This window comes from Lonchura striata, chromosome 1, assembly GCF_046129695.1.
Source record: "Lonchura striata isolate bLonStr1 chromosome 1, bLonStr1.mat, whole genome shotgun sequence".
Lineage (NCBI taxonomy): Eukaryota > Metazoa > Chordata > Aves > Passeriformes > Estrildidae > Lonchura > Lonchura striata.
Genome location: NC_134603.1, coordinates 34,688,237 through 34,707,922, shown reverse-complemented (window position 1 = coordinate 34,707,922; position 19,686 = coordinate 34,688,237). Strand labels below are relative to the sequence as shown.

The 19,686-nt window shown below is 37.4% G+C and overlaps 1 protein-coding gene across 1 annotated transcript in view; it reads right to left on the bottom strand.

Annotated features, from left to right (window-relative positions):
- Positions 1-12,028: 12,028 nt before the first annotated feature.
- Positions 12,029-19,686, bottom strand: part of CPA6 (carboxypeptidase A6) — a 79,305-nt gene continuing 71,647 nt past the window's right edge. Inside the window, exons 9-11 of the mRNA XM_031503736.2 lie at positions 18,744-18,946; positions 13,661-13,745; positions 12,029-12,358 (exon numbers count right to left, since the gene is read on the bottom strand). Coding sequence (XP_031359596.2) covers positions 12,171-12,358; positions 13,661-13,745; positions 18,744-18,946 — 476 coding nt within the window. The 3' untranslated portion in view covers positions 12,029-12,170. The remainder of the gene's footprint in view (positions 12,359-13,660; positions 13,746-18,743; positions 18,947-19,686) is intronic.

Here is a 19,686-nt window from a genome sequence, read left to right as displayed (position 1 = left end):
GGAATACAGCTGGAGAAAAATATCCTTTAAATCTCTGTGCAGGGTAAGTCAAATGAATAACAAGGGTGGTTTCCAAGTATTTTAATATCTGTGTTGAAACACTTAGAGAGGTCATAAAAGTTATGTGAATTAAGGTGCAAAACAATGAGACTGAAGCAAACACCACTTTTAAATGCCATGAAATGAGCTTTGAATCTGCCTGATTGTTTCCTCCAGCAACTGCAGTGGGTCATTGCCTGTCAAAAATGCAATAACTGGTGTTTGAGCATATACTCTATAAATTGTGGTCTTCATGACATGAATGAAAGATTTTTAATATGAATAGCCTGAAAGATAAAATTGAATGGAAGTTATAGATAATTTTTCCTAAAAGAAAGATATTAAAGAAGCACTTCAGTGATTCATTCTAATAAGCCAGTTAGCTAACTGTTTGCTAGGCGTGTTCTCAAATATTTTTACAAGACATTTTGAAACACCTGCTACAACTTTGATTGGACTCCCATTATGTTTCTAGTTTCAAGTCAAATGTCACAGCTGATGTGCAATATGGATCATGAAAAACTGAAGTGGCTGCTTCACAGTATGTACAATGGATGGGTTTTCAAAACAATGAAAGCTGCTGCTGTCTGGAGCATTAAGTTTTGATATTTGAACGTTTATATTGTGTTCTGTTTCTTTGTTTTATGATTTTAAGTCTTTCCATGCAGCTGTATGAACAATGGCTATCAGAGAATTTTGCTATGCCACTGGTACTGTTGAAATTATATTTTTTTAGCTAAGAAAGTAAAACTAACATTGTTGGGCTGGTACAAATCTCATTTATCATAGTTTGTGAGACATGCAGCAGGGCCCTTGTAATAGATACATAACAATAAAAATCAATGCTAATGATAGTCCTTATAGTGTTTTATACATACCTAGACCAAACTTACTTACTTGACTAGCTCTGGGACTAGATACATTTAGCGATAAAAGTTGCTTTATTTAATAGCAGGTTATAGCATGGAGGTTTATTTAATAGCAGGTTATGGCATGGTCTACATGGGATGAGGGTCATGCCTCTGAATTACTGCAGGTGTCATCCCTAAAATCCTCCCTTGACAAGCCCCTTCTATTCATTAGTTTCTCCTTCCTTTTCCTGGTTTAAACTCTTGTCAGCACATTGTTTCTCTTATGCTCACCATTCTAGAAGAGAAATAGTGTATTATTGTGCAAAAGGATATAATAACAAGGATATTAATGCACAAATGGCATGAAAACAGATCTAAGAAGGATGCAATATGGTGCAGTTTTTCAAAATGAGGCATGCTGGCAGTGAGCTCTCTTACATGCATGAGATCAGTCCTGGTGTGGACACTCAGCATGGGCACCTGGAATTTCTGTCTTTTTTGTTGCAGCAGTATGTATGGCACCTTGAAGACATATACCTTAATCCTAAGGCATAATAGTTCATGGAGAAATATTTAAAGGAGGGTACACAATCATGCATCACTTTATAATAGTGATTTGAAGCATTCGTATCACATAATATGAGACCCCATCAGAATTTTCCCCAAGTTTGTGGAGGTTTAAGTTCCCATTTTCACTTTTTGCTGTGGAGCTGTATCAAAGGTAGAAGATTAAAATGCAAATTTGTTTAAATTGATGGTGTACTGTATAAGAATGAGGTTGTGTCCTTTGAAATAGGTGTGAGTGCTCTATGGAAGCTGACTCTTCTCTGGTTTAAAAATCCAAGAGATAACAGCAATGTTTTATAGGCAAGCTTTTCAAATTTGAGCATATTTGATAAATGTGACCACTCTGTAAAATATAGTGTTAAACCAGTCTGGTGCATTTGCAAGCAGAATTTTTATTGCAATAATTGCAAAAACATTCATTAAAAAAAATCTCAATACAAAAATCTTTAATCACTAGTTCTGTGCATAAATTATGAGGTTGCTTTAACTACATAATTTACTAGAAAGTATTTATTTCACATATACAATTCTGATAAATGTTTTGCCATCAACCTGTGACTATATTTTATTTTACTTGCTCAGAAAAAAACTCAGAATGAGTTTTCTTTCTAATGAAGTGATTGACTTTTATAAGAAAAAGATCATTTTTGCAGTGGGAAGCTGAAGAGGTTATTACTTGGTTTGAATATTTGTTTACTAGTTCCCATTACTGATAATTTGCATCAAACATGGAGTTCTTATACATTCTTACAAAATTAAGATAACATTTTCACTTTAAACTCAGTATCCTTAAAATAGCAGAAACAAGAAAAAGAGATAGTTAACAGAGGAGACTGACTGTTTACAGGGGCATTTACTATGGATTCAGCAGGCAGCTGATAGTCAAGCAGCTGCTGGGGTAAAATCCACAAGGTCTTAACAACCCTGGAATTTGGTATTTTCAGTGACAGATTTGGAACTGCCCTAGGACAGAATCTGAATATTCTGCATTGCTTGTCTATTCATGTACTGGTATACTATGTGATTTTGGTATTTTCTGTATTCTATATAGTAGCATTTGTTTGACTTCTAAAAAATCTGTCCAGGAAAAAAAAAAAAAAGAAAAATTCACCAAGCAGCTAACTCATTAAATTAGTATTAGATAGCTAATTGTTATTTATGGGGGCTCTTACATTTTTGCCTCTCTCTCCAGCAAAACAAAAGAAAGAAATTAAATGTGAATGTAGAGTAACAAAAATAGCAGGTGGGATTAAAAGAGACATGAGAGACAGAAAAGGAGAAGCATTCATGGTCCACAGCACCTGAAAGATGCAGGCTTCACTTGTGGTGGCTGAATAAATTAGGTCTGCCTGACTTAAAGTTGTGTGACAGAAATACATATAGACAATTTGCTGATTAGGTGGACATTATTTTCTGTTAGACAAATATTTATGGCTAAAGTAAATAATATTTATTTTTAAGACTCTTGCTATGCAAAAAGACTGACATCTAATGAGCAACTCAAGCAGTACTGATAACACCAAGTCTAAGGTAGATGTGACCTGTCATCCACTACATCCTTTATTTTTCTCTACCAACTACAGAGGGAAGCAAGTCGATTTAGTTTAGATAAATAGCTTTGACACAGAAGTCAAATGAGTTAAATCCCACCTTCAGAGCAGAAAGACCATTAAATCTTTCTCCCAGACAGGTAAAAGTTGAGGCCTGCCACCCCAGAGAATGAATACAGAAAAACAGAAGGTGAATGGCAGCATTGGTAAGCCTTTAACTCTAACAACTCTTTGTTGTTTAGTATCCTGCATTACCGTGCCCCAGCAGGTGGTACAAGGGTGTCTGGATTTTTTTATTCAACATGTAAGAATAGGTAGATTTACTAGGATATCTCAGAAATCTGAAGTAAATCTTTTGGCTGTAGGATTATTGCGAGTTTTTTGTCAATATGCTGAACTATACTGACTACGCTGTTAAAGGTTTGGATCTTTTTTATGGTGGTGTATGCAATTGCATGGGGACACCTAATGTGAAGTATAGCGAGAGTTCATTATTTAACTGTGTAAGCCTTGATATGTTACCTTCTTTTGTATAGCAACTTTGCAGAGTTTAAGGATTATTTATTGATTGTTCATTTTTAAAAGAGGTACATATTAGGCAAATAGACTGATTCTGGCTGTGTTAAAATAATTTCCCACACTGAACAACAAGTAAAATGATACATATCCAATAGTTTTCACGTTCCATGCAGCCTTGACTTCTGTACTCCAGTGAATCTGAGCATGAAGTGTGATTTATATAGATACGCATTGTCGAGATTTAGAGAAGCCTAAGAAAGGCTTCCTTAGAAATATTCCTGTGTAAATCTCATCTCCTGGGTTGCAATGCTGCCTTTTGCTTGGAATTTATTACGTCTTTAGTTTCATACTCTATATTAGTTGTGCTGCAACTTTATCCTATTCAGCTATAGTATCAATCTGTTCTTGTAAAGCTGTGTACTTATGAAAGTACATTGAAATGCAGGAGAATTGAGAAGAATCATTGTTGCATGGCATTATGGGTGCTTAAAGAAAAGTGAGATCAATGTTTTCATGAATTCTATGGCAAGCAAGGCTTTCCATAGAGGAAGCTAATCTTAACTCTCTTTTAGTTTCTAGTTCCTTATAGGAGCTACATGGTTCTTTTAATACTTATGCATATTCTCTTGTGGAAGTACCCCTGAATATAATGCAGACAACTTCCTCTACTTCTGCATGGAATCCACAGCTCTTCTTCTTTACATAGCAGCTACCAATCTGGCTTGGTTGTGTTAGGCTTTATCCACAGGTACTGCTGGAGAGGTAAAGTGCAAACTTGCATGGAAGGGGAAGCACTGGTATTGCCAAGTAAGGTAGTAAGTAATACTAGATAGATACCTTTTGCCTCTTTCTAATGTCCACATACACCAAAAATTAATAAATCACAAGGTCACTGAATATCAATCAACATTGTCCTCATGGGTATACTCCAAAGGCAGGTAATTTTTAGGTAAAAGAAGCTTGATTATGGGCATTGACACCATCAGATGAACAGAGAAGTGATTCTCTTCATTTTAGTGTCATCTTCTGTGCTTGTTACTTTTAGAAATAATCCTGGCAGTATCTGTTTATTTTACTTAATCAGGATGAAGTTATTTTTATCCTCCTCACAGAGTGTCATTCAATCTAAAATGATTAATCTTTGCTTGTTTGCCAATTTTTTTCTAAGTTTTGTTATTTCACCTGTTTGTTTGGTCACTGATAGCTGTTCACTCTCCCAGTGTGTAATCTGACCCAGGAGCTCTGGATTTTTCAAACATCAGCATTATTCAACATTATTTTTTTCATCTTTTCAAAGTATTGGTGCTTTGATGTTTTTATTCCTGATTAAAAATAAAAGTGCCTTTTTTTTTACTAGTTAATCTCTGCTGTTCTTAGGGCATAGTCTTGCTACTTAATTTGGAATTTTCCTCTATTCCATGTTATAGACTTGTGTCCTTTGCCCTTATTTTTAGTCCTGATTCCAAGTGAAAATAGAAAACATACTCCAAATGTCCCATCTTCCCTCTGTGCTTTCAGAATTAGGCCATGAAGATGATACATACTGTACTTGGTATAGTTTTGGATAAAACTTTCAATTAATCATTTGTCTTCTGGGATTATTTTTTCCCTCATGTATATAAAAACCGTTAGTTTTCAACAGAATGGAAATTGCTGAATCTAAATAGGAATTTTTAAGCAATTAGCTTTTTTGTATGACCTTCAACAGACACCTAAACGGGAGAGAGTTTTTCTTGTGCATATTCAGGTAGCACCACAGGGTTGTTTATGTTTTTTATAAAGGCTAAAGAAAAACAAGACAGTGATTCCATCTGGGTTTCAAATAACCCTGTTTCTGATGGGCTGGGTGCCAGTGGATCTGCAGCCAGGCACCGCAGCAAAGGAGCCTTTCCCTGGTGCTGTGCAGAGGAGCGTGAAATGAATGGGGACCTTCCTTTCTCCGTTAAAACTCTGACACTGACTAATGTTTTTTTGAAAAGTGCAGTCCTGACAGCTGTGATGTTCTACTCTCAGCTCTGGAGGAGAGTGTTGTAGAAGAGCTTCCCAACATTCATTAGCCAGTCTGCATCAAAACTGCTGTCTGAGGAATATCCTGGTCTTCAGATATGTTTGCAGCGAGGTCTCTGCTGAGGCCTCTGCTGAAGGTTGCACTTATTATCTGCAGTGCTGAGAAGTGTATATTTGACAGGTAGTGGGCTGCATCCATTGGCTCTCTAAACAGCCTTCAGCATGACAGCAGCTTCATATTATTTCTACCTCAGCTTCTCTCAAGAGACTTAATTTCTCAAAAAAGAAACCTTCTTAAAAGAAATACAAAACCTTCAAAAGAATATCTTTAATGTGGGTAAGATAAGGGTTTTTTTGGTCTTAAGTTACTATTTTTAAAATGTATTCCTGCAAATGGTTAATGTACAGAAGAATCGTTCATGGGTTGAATCAGTTTTAAAAATCCTGGTGGCAGTTAGTACAAGCCTGTAGGCTCTTCAGTGTTTTCCTTAACACTTCCAGACTTTGCAGGCACAATCTCAACAACCCTTTGTTCACTTTGGGCAGTGCTATAGGACTTCCTTCATTGCACACAAGGTAACAAGAGCTTTCTGGGATGCAATCTACATTTGGAGTAGGGGGCCACAGTCTTACAGTCTCTGCCCTAATGTTCCTAAGCAAAACCTGACCTCTGAGCTCTGTAGGGTGCAGCACACAAAGTGTGCCATCAGGGGAGCTTGTAGATGTCAGCAGTGTGGCAGTAGTGGCAGGTAACCCACAGAGACACACTGTAGCAGAAGTGAGAACTTCCTGTGTTGCAGCAGTGAGATGGTGTCAAACGGCTTTTAGGGAACTGGCCAGACGAGCTGAACTTGTGTGTGCTTCCAGCAGGCAGAGGAGACATGCTGAACACATGATACCTGCCATCAGCAGCCCTGTGCTTGCCAAGAATTGCAGCTACCCCATTGCATAAACCATCACACAGTACACATTGTGCAGACAAAGTGTTTGTGTGTGAATGGCTCTGTGTAGGTGTGTGGGGAAGTTCACACATATTAACAGGTTCATGTTTTAAATTTAGTACCAAAAGTCAGGGTCTTTTATAGCCTGAAGTCATCACCAGCAGACAGCATTCAAAATAGTAGCTTAAGACCAAAAAAACCCCTTATCTTACCCACATTAAAGATTTCTTTTTTGAAATGGAGAGAGAAAAATGGAAGTGCATGTAGCATGATAGAGCAAATTTGTTCTGTTAGAGAAGGCTCAAGTACAGATTCTGTGCCATCAAAAGCAAAGAGCAGCTCTGGTTCTCCTACAACATTAGGCATGTCACTATTTTAACCCTTAGAAAACTGGCTGGCTCACAACAAAATAACAATAGATCTTCCCAAACCATCTCAGTGAATGTGATAATTTAATTCAAGCAGCATAAAGCAATTAGTCTGTGTAAGGAACTTAAAATAGACAAAGCTACTTTTTCTTAAGTAGCTATTTCTAGCTCATTAGGCACAGAAAAATCCTTTACACTCAGCTTTTTGACTGCACTCCATCAATTCAGCCCAATCAACAGATTTTCTCAATCTAGAACAAAGCAAAATGAAACAAGGGAAATTAAACAGTAAGTAGATCAGTCATCTCTGCTCAGCTTTCAAGGCTACTATAAATGGTTTTTTTTCAGTTATGACATGCTGAAAACAATAAGCCACCTGAAAACTATGGCTGTGCTTTTAACAGCTGCATTACTTTCAAGAAAATTGAAAATCCTGTTTTTAATATACAACTTTATCAAACTCTTTTGTGTGTATGTGTATTTTCAGTCCTAACTTGATATTCTGCTCAGAATTGGAAAAAAAGTCATTAAGTGGTTAAAAAATAGACACTCCTCCCAGTATTGATCTGTCCTGGTGTGCATAGGAATAGCCTAGCACATCTTAGTCAGCAAAAAAGACTAAAACACCTGCTCCCAGTCATACCACAATATTTATTTCAGAAGCTGTTACCTATTATTTTATATAAAGTATATGCTCCTACAAGCCTGGGGGTAGTTTGAAATATTTCATTGTTATGTATATTCTGCCACATGTCTTTTTCAAAAAGGCTAAGCAGTGTTAAAGTGGCTGGATTTTCAGAGCAGACAGGACTGATGGAATATATTACCCCACATTTTTATGGCAATGGATGGATTTTCCTTGTCACAGGCAAAGTATGCATGGCAAAGTGGCAGATTTTTTAAATTAACATTTGAATCTGTTATTTATGAGTGCATTACCTGTTGTCTGAATCTGAAGGCAAGCCCTGCTGTGCTTGACGTGGTCTCTCACAAGAGGGCTTGAAAGGACCTCCACCTTGCAAGTGGAGAGACCTGAGACTCTGTATGACTGACTGCTCCTGCCTGTCAGGCAAGGACAAGCATTCAGGGACTAAAGATTTCCCAGTTCTCAATGTCTTTGCCCCAAACACCGTTTTCTAAGGAGAATCATGTTAGCTCACTGCTAGTTCCCAAACTTGCAGATGTTAACAGAAGACCTTGTTGTTAAGGCAGGACCCTTTGACACCAGGAGCAGCCTAAGGCTGTGAATTTCTGACAAGCTGCTCAACCAGCACAACATGCTTGGGGTGACTGGCACGTTCAGCCAAGAAAAGTGAAAACTACTCTGGAGTTCCTCCAAGATAGACCCACCAACAGTGTCAGTACTTGGTGGTGCTGACAGGGCTGGAAAATCTATCCATGCAGTCATTCAGAAGGCAGCTCTCTTGTATCCTGAATAATTATGAGAGTCAGGCATCCATTAAGCACATGCAAATAATCTACATTCTTCTGTGGACAGAAGACTTTTATATTTCCAACAAATTTAAAAATTATTTTGTGTTGTGAGTATTTGAAAATATTTTTAGGAAGTAATTCTAATGCCACAGGGTTTATATTTAATTTTTTTTCCTGTAATTTATTTAAATTTATGTTCTCATTGTGTTTTCTACAGCAGAGCAATAGTTGTATCTCTGTTCATCTGAGATACTGTTCTGGTGTTTTACTATCACTGAAGAACTGCTTGAAGATGGTCGTATGTGCCTTTTAGGCATAGAATTCAAAACCACAAACACATGTGTGAGACTGAATGTGACTGTAACAAAACAGTGAACTATGGAAATGATGTAGTAGTTTTGCACAACAAAAGGAAAAGTCAAAGTGCTTACAAAAGTACTTATTACCCTACCCATGCTACCAAGTATCTTATTCTTTAATCGCCATTAAAATGAATGTATAAATATAAAAAGTGAAGGAATTGTTCAACAGAAAGAAACTGGAGCAGTTGAATATTAACTTATTTTTCATAGGAAATACAAAGCTTTCTTCCCAACCTTAAGAATTAGACACAGTCTTGTCCATCAATGGATATTTTTTGCACTCCTTGAGTAGGTGGCTCAATCTGTGCAATGCTGTTTCCTATAGACAAGCAGACTGGCTCTGCATATAAATGCATGTTGGCATTCAAGGTCATTTGGACTCTTCCAATTCATATTTCAGAAAGTGTATTGCTGTTCTCAGAAAAGAATTGCAGTTTTCCATAGGCTTTATGTGTTATAAGTGACAGGATACACTGACCTTTCTGAAGCAACTTCTGGAAAATACACTAGGAGCTTCACCCATCAGCAGTGGTCTTTATTCAAGGTTTGCAGCAAAACTCAATACTCTTTTGACCTCTAAAGGCATTTTTTTATCAACTTATGAATGATAATTTAATGTAATTTGTGACACTTCAATTTGGGAAGGGTGACTTGAAGAGGCATGGACTTGTTTCCTTCCTATTAATTAATCTCAGAGGTTTGTTTATTAGAATTAAAAGTTATTTTAAAAAACGAAGAATGTTGTTTTCCAAGTTACAGAATGGTTGTAATTATTCTATCAATAATCAATGGAAGTGTAACATCTGGATTTCACGTAAGCACTCTATATGTGATTTTTACTGGATTACTAAACAGTGTTTTGCTGTTCATGTAGTTTTTATTGTGTTGTATGATAAACTGTACCTATGATCATACAATAAATCCACTTTTCTCAGAAGCAGCTTTCAATTCTGTTGTCCTTCCTGTACTGAATAAAATTTGCTGAAAAGTACAAAGAGAAGAGAAGCAAGCAATTATAGAAATAAAGAAGAGCTATTCTTGAGAAGTGACATTTATAAGTCACAAAAGCTACATGATTTCATATCCAAATAGCTGGTTGTCATTATTTTTTTCCTTAGGGTAAACAACTCCGTTTAGAATCACTTTTGCTGAAAAATTATCTTACAAAAATTTAATTCAGGAAACAGAGTTTGTTTTTTCCTAGTGACTGTCTTTCCACCAGCTTTAATGACCCTGAAATTAAAGGGCTCAGAGACTGTTCACATTTATTTACAGCTATGGGGCATTAAATTACCCTGCACAGGTCTTAAAAACTCAGCTCAGAGTTCTCAGTTGCATGTTATACATAGTATTCAAGCAGAGTCCATCCATATACTAGTGTGTAGCTTTATTTATGGAAGGGGTTTGCTGTCAAGTACTTCTAAATGTCAAAGCTCCTTAAGAATAAGAATTAATAAATCTAAGAATACTTGCAGTTATTCCTGTCCAAGAAGGTCAGCTAGGTCTAAAATGTTAGGTCCTTTTGGTACCTAAAGGAAGATATTTGTTTGTTTCCTTTTCTTGTTCCAAGAGTTCAATTACTTTTCATTACCAGTGGAGTTCTAATGGTATGAAGATAAAGCTGAAATATTTCACATGGTGAACTTCAAACCATCACGTAAGAATCTGGCTGCTCCTGGTCCATGCTTGTAGTGTAGCAATTCAGAGGTAAATTTGCCTCATGCTAGTTAGACATCCCTCATTCATTCTCTTCTTCAGTCTCTTATGTCTTTGTATTAAGTTCAATCTTGTTACCTAAATTCAGAGTAACATTTATACTGCTATCAAGGCCATTGTCCAGGAATCTGTGCATAGCAAAAGACAGTTATTGCTGTCTTCAAAATATTTAATGGTTATGGTTATAAGCAATCGGAAATTACTGTTTTGAGGGCTTCTGTCCCTTAGACATTTAATAAATCAGAACAGAAACTTACGTTACTCAAACAAGACAAACAAATCTGAATAAGCCTTCAGAAACTTGTGTAAAATAAACACATTTATTAACAAAACGTTAGACAAATAGAATGCAATTCTGTCATCTTTGTTCACTGATTGCCTTTTGCAGTCCTGAAAACAATGATATTCTTAATTAAATACAGTACTTCCCTTATAAGGCTTATAAAGATTGCCCATTTGCTAAGTTCAAATGCTTATTTAAAGAGGACTTAGGTTTTTTTTCAAAATTCCCCATCCTTAGTGTCACAAATGTTATAAAGATAGGTAAAATTGTTATGTACTTGAACTAAAGTTTTAACACTTAAGTAAAATATGAAGAATACTTCAAAAGTCTTTGACCATTTTATTAAATAATATGTTTTAGTTAATATGTAGTGGCATAAGATTAAATTCATAAATCATTAAGTAAATTATATGCTAATGCAGATATAATAAGATAAAAAAATTATTATTTTAAAATCCCTCAATATGTTATCTTCTTTGTGCTTTCATTATTCTTTCAAACATGGTGCTTATTCACTTTATTTCAGCTGTAAGGCTTCTACCTTCACCTCTGTCTCACTTAAGAATCCATTAAAAATTTATTAATTCCTTTAAAACATGCAAAGCAATACAGCTTCCAGGAAGAAGAGCCACATAGCCAAAGAGCCACAGAACTCACTGCAAGAATATCGATAAATAAAACATCAGTTAATTACAGTTTAAGGCTAAATCCTTGGCTGGTGGAAACGGGCAGTCACTGTCTACAGAAGAGCCCAGATGCACTGCCAGCTTCAAGTTCCAAATAATGGCAAGTTGCTTTGTCTCTCCATAAAGCAGAACATTGTCTATCTCAATAGTATTTCATTATAATTCTTACACATCACTAAGAAAGTTGCATTTTCAAAGACAATATGTTGACTTTGAGTCCACTCCAATTATATACATTTGAAAGTAGATTTCTCTGAATAGTTAAAAGAAAGCTTGGTTCAAATTATTGCATAATATGAATTTTAAAAAAATCACAAAAGTGCATATATGTATGTATGTATGCATGAATACATGCAGAAGGAAGCCACACTGCCACTTGCAGTGCAGCCAGCTACCACTATAAGGCATTTCTTGCTGTAGATACAGTCCTGTGATGGGTCACAGGGTACATTTACATGAATGTAAACTTTATCCCTTGGTTCGAGAGACCCCTGGGAGGTCTTCATATTAGGGAAAGGCATAAGGTCCAGAGCTGCCTGGAAGTGGCACTTTATTTTAGGACCAGCCTCATGGAAATCACTGAATTAAAGTTTTACTGCAAAAGGAAGAAACTATTCTGCACTAAACTGGTGACTAAGTACATCAACCTTATGGACTTTAGAAGAGCAGATATTGAATGATTTTTTTTTTTTTCATTTTCCACTAAGTTAATTGAGCAGAAACAATATCACATTTCCCATTAGCTTCTAGAATTCTGAAGTGGCCAAACTTAGAATGGCAACTGAACACACTGAAAGGCATCAGCACTAGGAGTAAAATGTTTACTTCCAGCTCCTAGAAATCCATCTCAATGGCATTTCTTCAGCAAGTGAAGAGTTATATTTTTAACTGCAAGCATGGTCTCTGTGCAGGTTGGTTTGATCAGCATTTCAGGAAGCAAAAATCCAAAATGGCCAGTGTCACGCAGCTCAAATGCAAATGCATATGGGATGCCATTTTTGTAGGCCCAGTCCATAGAGCTGCCAGAACTCACATCTGAAAGAGGAAATTCAGAGAAAGCATTAAAAAAATGTTAAATGCAGGGTGTGCTGAAATCACCAGAGGGTTCTTGTGGCTTTTTGTCTCTGGGACTCATTGAGTGTTCTTGCAGCTCCAACTGTTGCTTGCCCTCATTTCTGAACACCCTTCAGAGAATAGCATGAACACTCAGCACCTGGTGAAATGTGCTCAGCACAACATGGATTAGTCCCTTCATTTTCATAGGAAAAAATATTATAACTGTTTTGTGTAAAGCAAAACTTTAATGAAAGTGAATACCTAGAATAAAGCCTCAAAATGCTCCTGTCTCCATGTGAACACAGCCTGAAGCTTTCTTTCCTCAAAAATCTCCCAGCTGGACTGGAGAGCTCTGCATGCTTCTAGCTTTAAATTGGGTTTTTTAGGCAATTCATTTGCAGTGAGGAGGGGGAAAGTTGATTAAGTAATCTGCCATCTTCTTTTTAAAATGCTTTAAAAATTATTTTCATTTGTCTTTCTCACCATTTCCCCCAGCGTGAGAGCATTTGCATAGGTGATGTCTAACACTAACAAACCTTCCTGAGGAAGTGTGCTGCTTGTGCTTTCATTATCTCCATATGTTGATTATCTAAGATACACTTTTTTATACAGATAAATCTCTCATGTGGCCTGCTATAATCTGTGAAATTCTAGCATCAATTCACACTGTTTTTCCTTTGGCACAGGACTGACTGCAGTGTAATGAGCACAAGATGATGACTATGCTGTGAGATGTTGGCCCATGATAAGTGTAACTGTAGCTGAAACACAGCAATGGCAGAGGAGATGCAGGTTACTTGTGGAAAGTCTTTAGCTTTTCACTTTTTTCAATGTCTGTTATCATTAACCACAGCATTTAGACCTCAAGGTTTCAGTAAAGAAAAAAAGTGTCTTGTTAAAACCTGTTGAACTTCTTTCTTTTACCTCTCTACAGAGAGCTTGCCTGACAAGTGCGGTTACAACTTAGTAGTGCATTTGCAGTATCTGATAAAGATATGATTTATAATACCTTAGTTTTTCCTTTAAAAAAAACCCCACAGTTTTATATGGTATGAATATTTTATTTGTTGGTTTGCATTTTAATCTCTTTTATTGCATCAATTGAGTTAATCTTACTGCAATCAACTGACTGAATCAGTTGCAAAACTTTCTTCTACCTTCCTCACAATCCAAAACTGGAACAAAGTTAATTTTAAATAGTGTTTGCATTCTTTGTTATAATAAGGGTTTTCTCCTTACTGTAGGAAGGTCAAATTCACAAACCTGCAGAGGTAAACTTACACAAAGTGCTGGATGCAGGGCCATATCTGTATCTTACACCATAGGCTGACTGAAGAGCATTAACAGCATTATAGGCTGCTGATTCCTGGGGAGGAGGAAAAAAAATCAAATACATAAATTAGACTTTGAAATAAATACTGTATTGTGATTGGAACCTGAGTCAATGGATCACTGACCTCTCGCACAATGCTGTGTTCCACGAGTCCATGACAGCTAAGTTAAAATGATTGTAAAGGATAAATGCATTATTTATTTTTAATGACAGCAATTCCATGAAAAACTTGGTTTGGTATTTTCATGGCATAGAAGAGCTCACTGCACCATGAATGATCAGACATTAAGTATTTGTAATTATAGGTGTATTTGTGTCAATTTAGCAACATGACAAATTTAGATGACACCTAAAGACCATGAGATTAAATAATCTCTTTTTTATGCAGTTTAAAAGACATGCATGCATTTTCTGAACCTGAATTTCCCAGTTCACTAAACCCTGTCTCTGCTGGGCTTGTGAAGGAGAAATGATGTCTTGTTGACACTCACAGTTGTTTAGTGATCAGAGTGGGAAGAAGGAAGGAGACAAGTTCCAATCCTGAATATATGATCAGCAGGAAAATGTTCACTGCTGGTCTAACTTTCTCTGGGGCCTGATGATGTAGTCTTGGAGAGCTCTTTCCACTATTTCAGAAATGGAATTTCAGTCCTGTAGAGGGAAAATCAGTGCCTACATTGCAGCAGCTTGGGGCTGAAAGTCTGTTTAAGGAGCTCACAGTTCATCCTATGAAACTGTGCAAAAGGCCTGGCCCATGGAAAATTCTGAGAATTATGTATATGGATAGTGCATCAAAACACACAGAAAGGATGCACATAGTCAAAAGGAAAAGGAATATTACCCCAAAGAAAAGGATGTTGGCAAATATACAATGAAGGCTGGGAAAAAACAGTCATCTCTCCATAGAGAACAAGAAATTATTATCTTTGGAGCTAGAAACTCTGGACTTTGAACCACTGCATGAAGCTGCAATGGTTGTTTTATTTCCTTGAACAGAAGGTTTGTTTGGTTTATGCAAGTTTTCATGGACTCAGGCCTTACCTTGTTACTCATCAGGCACTAAATGAATACACTGGGGAAGGATTGCACTCTACTTGCCTTTCTATTTATATGTTTTTCCTAACCTTCCACTTGTTTGCCTTCTTCAGAAGTTGGGATTCTGACTTAATTCTTGGTCTGACCCATGCAGGCTTTGTCTGTCCAAATAGACAGGCCAGAGAAAACTGCTTTAAATGTTATTCCAGAAACAAAAATAAGTTTATTTTCACTTCCTGGTGTGCAGGAGGTCTTTGGAGAGTTTATTTTACACAGTAACACCTCTTAGCAAATGAAAGAGCACATTTTTTTACTCCATTACAAAAACTTGTTAGGCACAATAAGAATTTTTGTCTGTTTAGAAGAAGGATGATAGTGCTGGAGACTCTGCCTTTTTCAGTTTGACTTCTTGCCACCTACACTGGAGAGTGTGCAGAGACAAGGACCACTTAATTCAGTGTTACTGGAACTTCTGCAGGGCTGGGACGTGGTTGCCAGCCAGTGTAAGGGGTAACCTCTGATTCACCCTAACACCAAAGATGAGAAGGGCCTGTCCTGAAGGGAGAAGTGCTGTCCCTTGGCACTCTTGCTCCAGATGCTTTGATTCCTGAGTTGTGACATGCAAGGGCCATGATGGGGTTGCAGTTACTGGACCCTGTGAGGGTGGCAGGGTGGCAATGTGAGGTCACTGTGGTGGCTGTGGCTGCACAGGGCCTGGAAAGAGGGAACTCCAGCTGCAGCCAGGAGCTGTTGTGGGCTTCCTGCACTGTCCCAAATAAGAGACTGTTGCTCAACCAAAATTTGCAAGCAGCTGTGCTTACCATCCCAGGGTATTGCTGAGGAGCTGGGATGGCCTGATGAGTCCTGATGCCAAGGGAACAGGGGACAGGGCTCAGCTGGGAGAGCTGAGCAGGCTGGGGAATGAAGTCCTGATAAATGCACCAAGGCAAGTGGAACATAGCCACAAACAAGAGGACTCCCTGTGCATGAGTTATGCATTCTACAGCAATGAGACAACAGATAATCCTGTTGAAATCTTTCAAAGAAATAGTTTGGCAATGCCCACTTAAAATCAGCACAACAGTAATGAGTTCTGTGCAGAGGCAGAAACTATCTGGAGGTCATACCAGGAACACCCCAAGTCCATGTTCACCATGTGGGCATGCATCCCTGGGCACTGTCAACTTGAAGCTCTTAGCCTTGAGGAATGTAGCTGGCTTCCATTGTTAGACCCATGTGTCCCAAAAAGGGCCAGTTCTCAACTGCATCATACTGTGCAGGCTGGATCCTGAATAAATCCAGGCAACCAGTCTTTGAACAGCCTCAAGGAGAAAATGCCACATAAAATTACCAGGTTTTTGTAAAGATGTACACAAACTCAGTCATGCCATATAATTTCACTGCAAACACTAAGGCAAATGACAGCACAGGAAGAAAGAATATGAAAATCAGGTGAAATTTAAAACTCTTGAGATGGATGTGTGTTTCTGGTGATTTTTTTTTTTAACCTAAAAGAGTACTTTCATTTTAAGCATCTTAAAAGAACAGAATTTCAGGAGAGTGTTAATAAGCGAGTTGTGCCTAAATTAGAACAGAATATGCATGTTGTGATCAGTACACAGCTCTCCAGTTTCAAAGCAGCTCTGAATAATTGAACACTTTAATTGAAATGGTAACTGACAGCTCACTAGAATGATCTGACCCAGACAGAAACAGCCTTTCTTCTGCTCAAAATTAATCATAGCCCACTGTTAGCACCAAAAGCTATTTATCTGCTATGCATGTGGGGTCTTACTGTTTTCCACTGCACACCGCCCACACAGACCAACAATGCTTGTTCCATCAGTGTCAGGAAACAGAGATCTATCACTTTCCAGCTCACTACAATTTCCAAGAGAACTGGAGAATATGAAACCTCAGCCTAAGTCATCATTTTTGTGACTTGAAATTTTAAAAAATATACATTTATGAGCCACTAGGTGATGGAGCCTTTGGCTGTAGGCAAATATTAAATTGCACAAATAAATAACCAACAAGTATTCCCTTAATTTTTACAATGATCTCTATAATTAGTTTTATAAATAACAGGAAATTACTTCAGTTTTCTATTTCAACATCTCTCTTGTTTTTGACCAACCATAATGAAAAGAAGAATGAAGTTCAAATACTGACAAGATATTTAGAATTGGTATTTGACTTTCATTTGTCCATGGGAGCTGTTTAAAATACTGTCCTTTTTTGTTCCTTTAGGTCTGTGCCCTACTCCCTCTCATGAGAAACCTTGCAAATTTGAGGAACACCTTCTAAACATCAAAAATTGGGATCCTTTGGTCTAAAAGCAATGGGTGGAAAAGCAGAATGTGTACGAGTTGAGGGGCAGTTACACTCCATCTCAGAATGGAGTTATCCCTTAAGCAACAAGAACAACAAAATATACTGGTGTATGTGAAAACTCTCAGATAAATCTTCCTTCTCCTTACAATGAATTTCCCATCTATAGCATCTGCTATTGCCTTGTATTACTCTGGACATTATAGACACATACCAATAATCATATACTTGCAGAGAAGTTGCTGATTCTTCTTAACACTATGTATTTACCTTCTTCTCTGTTGTTTGTTCTTAAAAAATATATATACTTGCACCCAGGGATCTTCAAAGCAATGAGAACCTCTGATTTTAAATTCCCAGTCTGTTTTTTTGCTAACTAAATAATCATCAATTCACTTGGGGAGCTCCTTTCTCCTTGTCATTCCCCAAAAGAATGCGAAGGTAGAATAAAAATAAAAATATCCACAGTCATTGCAGGGTTTGGTGGTCAGTCCCCACAAGTGTCATATTTTTAGCTCCTCTGGCTGCTTAGTTAACTTCTAGTTTGCTCTGTTTCACAGGAATGGCATCAGACAGAAGAATGTTTAATAGCTACTGAAATTAAGTGTCTGAACAGAAATAAACTCAGAAAGAGAGTTTAGTTTGCTCAGCCTCCTGAGGGAACAGCTGAGTGAAATTTCAGTGAAGCCCCAGGGACTGACAGCATCATTTATTCTGCACAGGATAAATCTAAGGTGCAGTTAAGCTCCTTTGGAGAAAACTAGCTTAAACCAGCAAGTTAAAAGTCACTGCAACTTTCAAGGTCAAAATGGGAGATAAATGGAAAATGTAATTTTACTCAGGACTGAGGGTGAAAGAAAGTGGCTTGCAACTGGCTGATGAAATGTGGGTCTGTGAGCAGGAGGAAACAGAGAGCAAAGCTTAGCCATGTGTCTCTCAGAGAATAAGCCATAAGGGAGATTTTATGAACAGGAGGCTGGCTAAAACAGACCTGAGACTGCAAACAGAGGGAATAGCTCTGCATTTGGATGAGCGTGGAATAAATGAAATGTACTATTCTGTGAATCAATAGGCTTACATCAAAAAGTGTACTATTTTGAATTTATTTTTCTAATATAGAGAAGCTTCTGGTTTTAATTACCCGCTTGTCTGAAAGGGTAAAAAACATTATGTCTGACCTGAATGATAGATAGTGTAATTGAAGCTTTAATTTTGGTGAAATCTAAGAGACTCCTCCTTGAATTGATAAACAGTTTCAATTTTATTTTGTTCATAACATTGAAGGTGATCTTCTATATGCTCCTAGTTTTTAAGTTCTGAGCATGGAGAGACAGAATTTCAGCTAGATGCCCACAGACCTAACTACATTATTCCCATTACAGTTAATTAAATAAAATGATAATAACTGTAATTAAAATTAGGAATTTATCATATAAAGTAATTTAAAGGGACTGATGGATGAAAGGCATGTTACCATTTTAATCAAATTACCACTGTCTCATGGTGAGTGAAGGTTATATAACCAGAAATGTGATTGCAAGTGGATCCAGAATAAATACTGCTCATTATATATGTGCAAAGTACTGAAGAAACAAGTCTCCTCTCAAGACAAAATGTACCAAAAATATACAGAGGAGCACATTCTCCAAGTTTTAATGTACTTACCACACAGTTGAAGTTTGGAATGGTTGCATATTTGTAGGAATAAGGGTACAGCAGCATCTGTGCATATGCATGGAAGGACAAATAGGCTTTTATTTGTTTCCTGTGTTTGCGAAGAAAGTGAGCAACAGCCTTTACTTCAGGCTCAGACTCGGGAAAAGGACCACAGTAAGTGTCATCACATGGATGTAGTGAAGCACCTTCATCTAGAGGTTGAAAGAGAAAGTTGGTGGTGAACAATCACAGAGAAATACCAAGGGTCGGCTTCTGGCTCAACCTCTATTGGCCGATGTGCAAAAGTGTGAGAAGCAATAAACAAATTCAATTGCTTTCTTGTGCCTGATGGGCATGAGCCTGGAGGACCTCAGTGCAGCAATCTGCTTTTCATCTCATAGACACACCAAGCCCCCAGTCGGCCAACTATTTGGGATTCTCCCCAGAGGATACATTCTTTCCAACTGAAAAAGGAGCACCAGAATTCATTGTATTTTCTTCCTGGCTTTTAGCATCAGCAGTGCAGTATTAAAACTATTGATGGGTTTCAGTTGGTCTATTTGAAATCAGAGAGCTATACCTCTTTCATTAGTCACTCCCAGGATAAATCTAGCCTTTTACAGCTTTTAATGTATTACCTATGACCAGGTAATGTATTACCTATTACCTATAACCAGTGGTGGTTACAATGGTAGGTAGACAACCTAAACACAGATTCTCTTAAAAATATGATAATAGCTCCTGACTACTGCCTATTTTCACCCCTACAAATCTCATGGAAAAAAAAAAAAAAAAAAAAAAAAAGAAAAAACACATGGGATGACAGCCTAGTCAGCTAAAATAGAAATCACCTCCATTTGCACAGGGCCTAACTTTGCTTGAAATTTGGGGCAGGGGTTCAGTTTTGAGGATACCTTTGTGTCAACCTGCTCAGGTGGCAGCAAGCTGCACA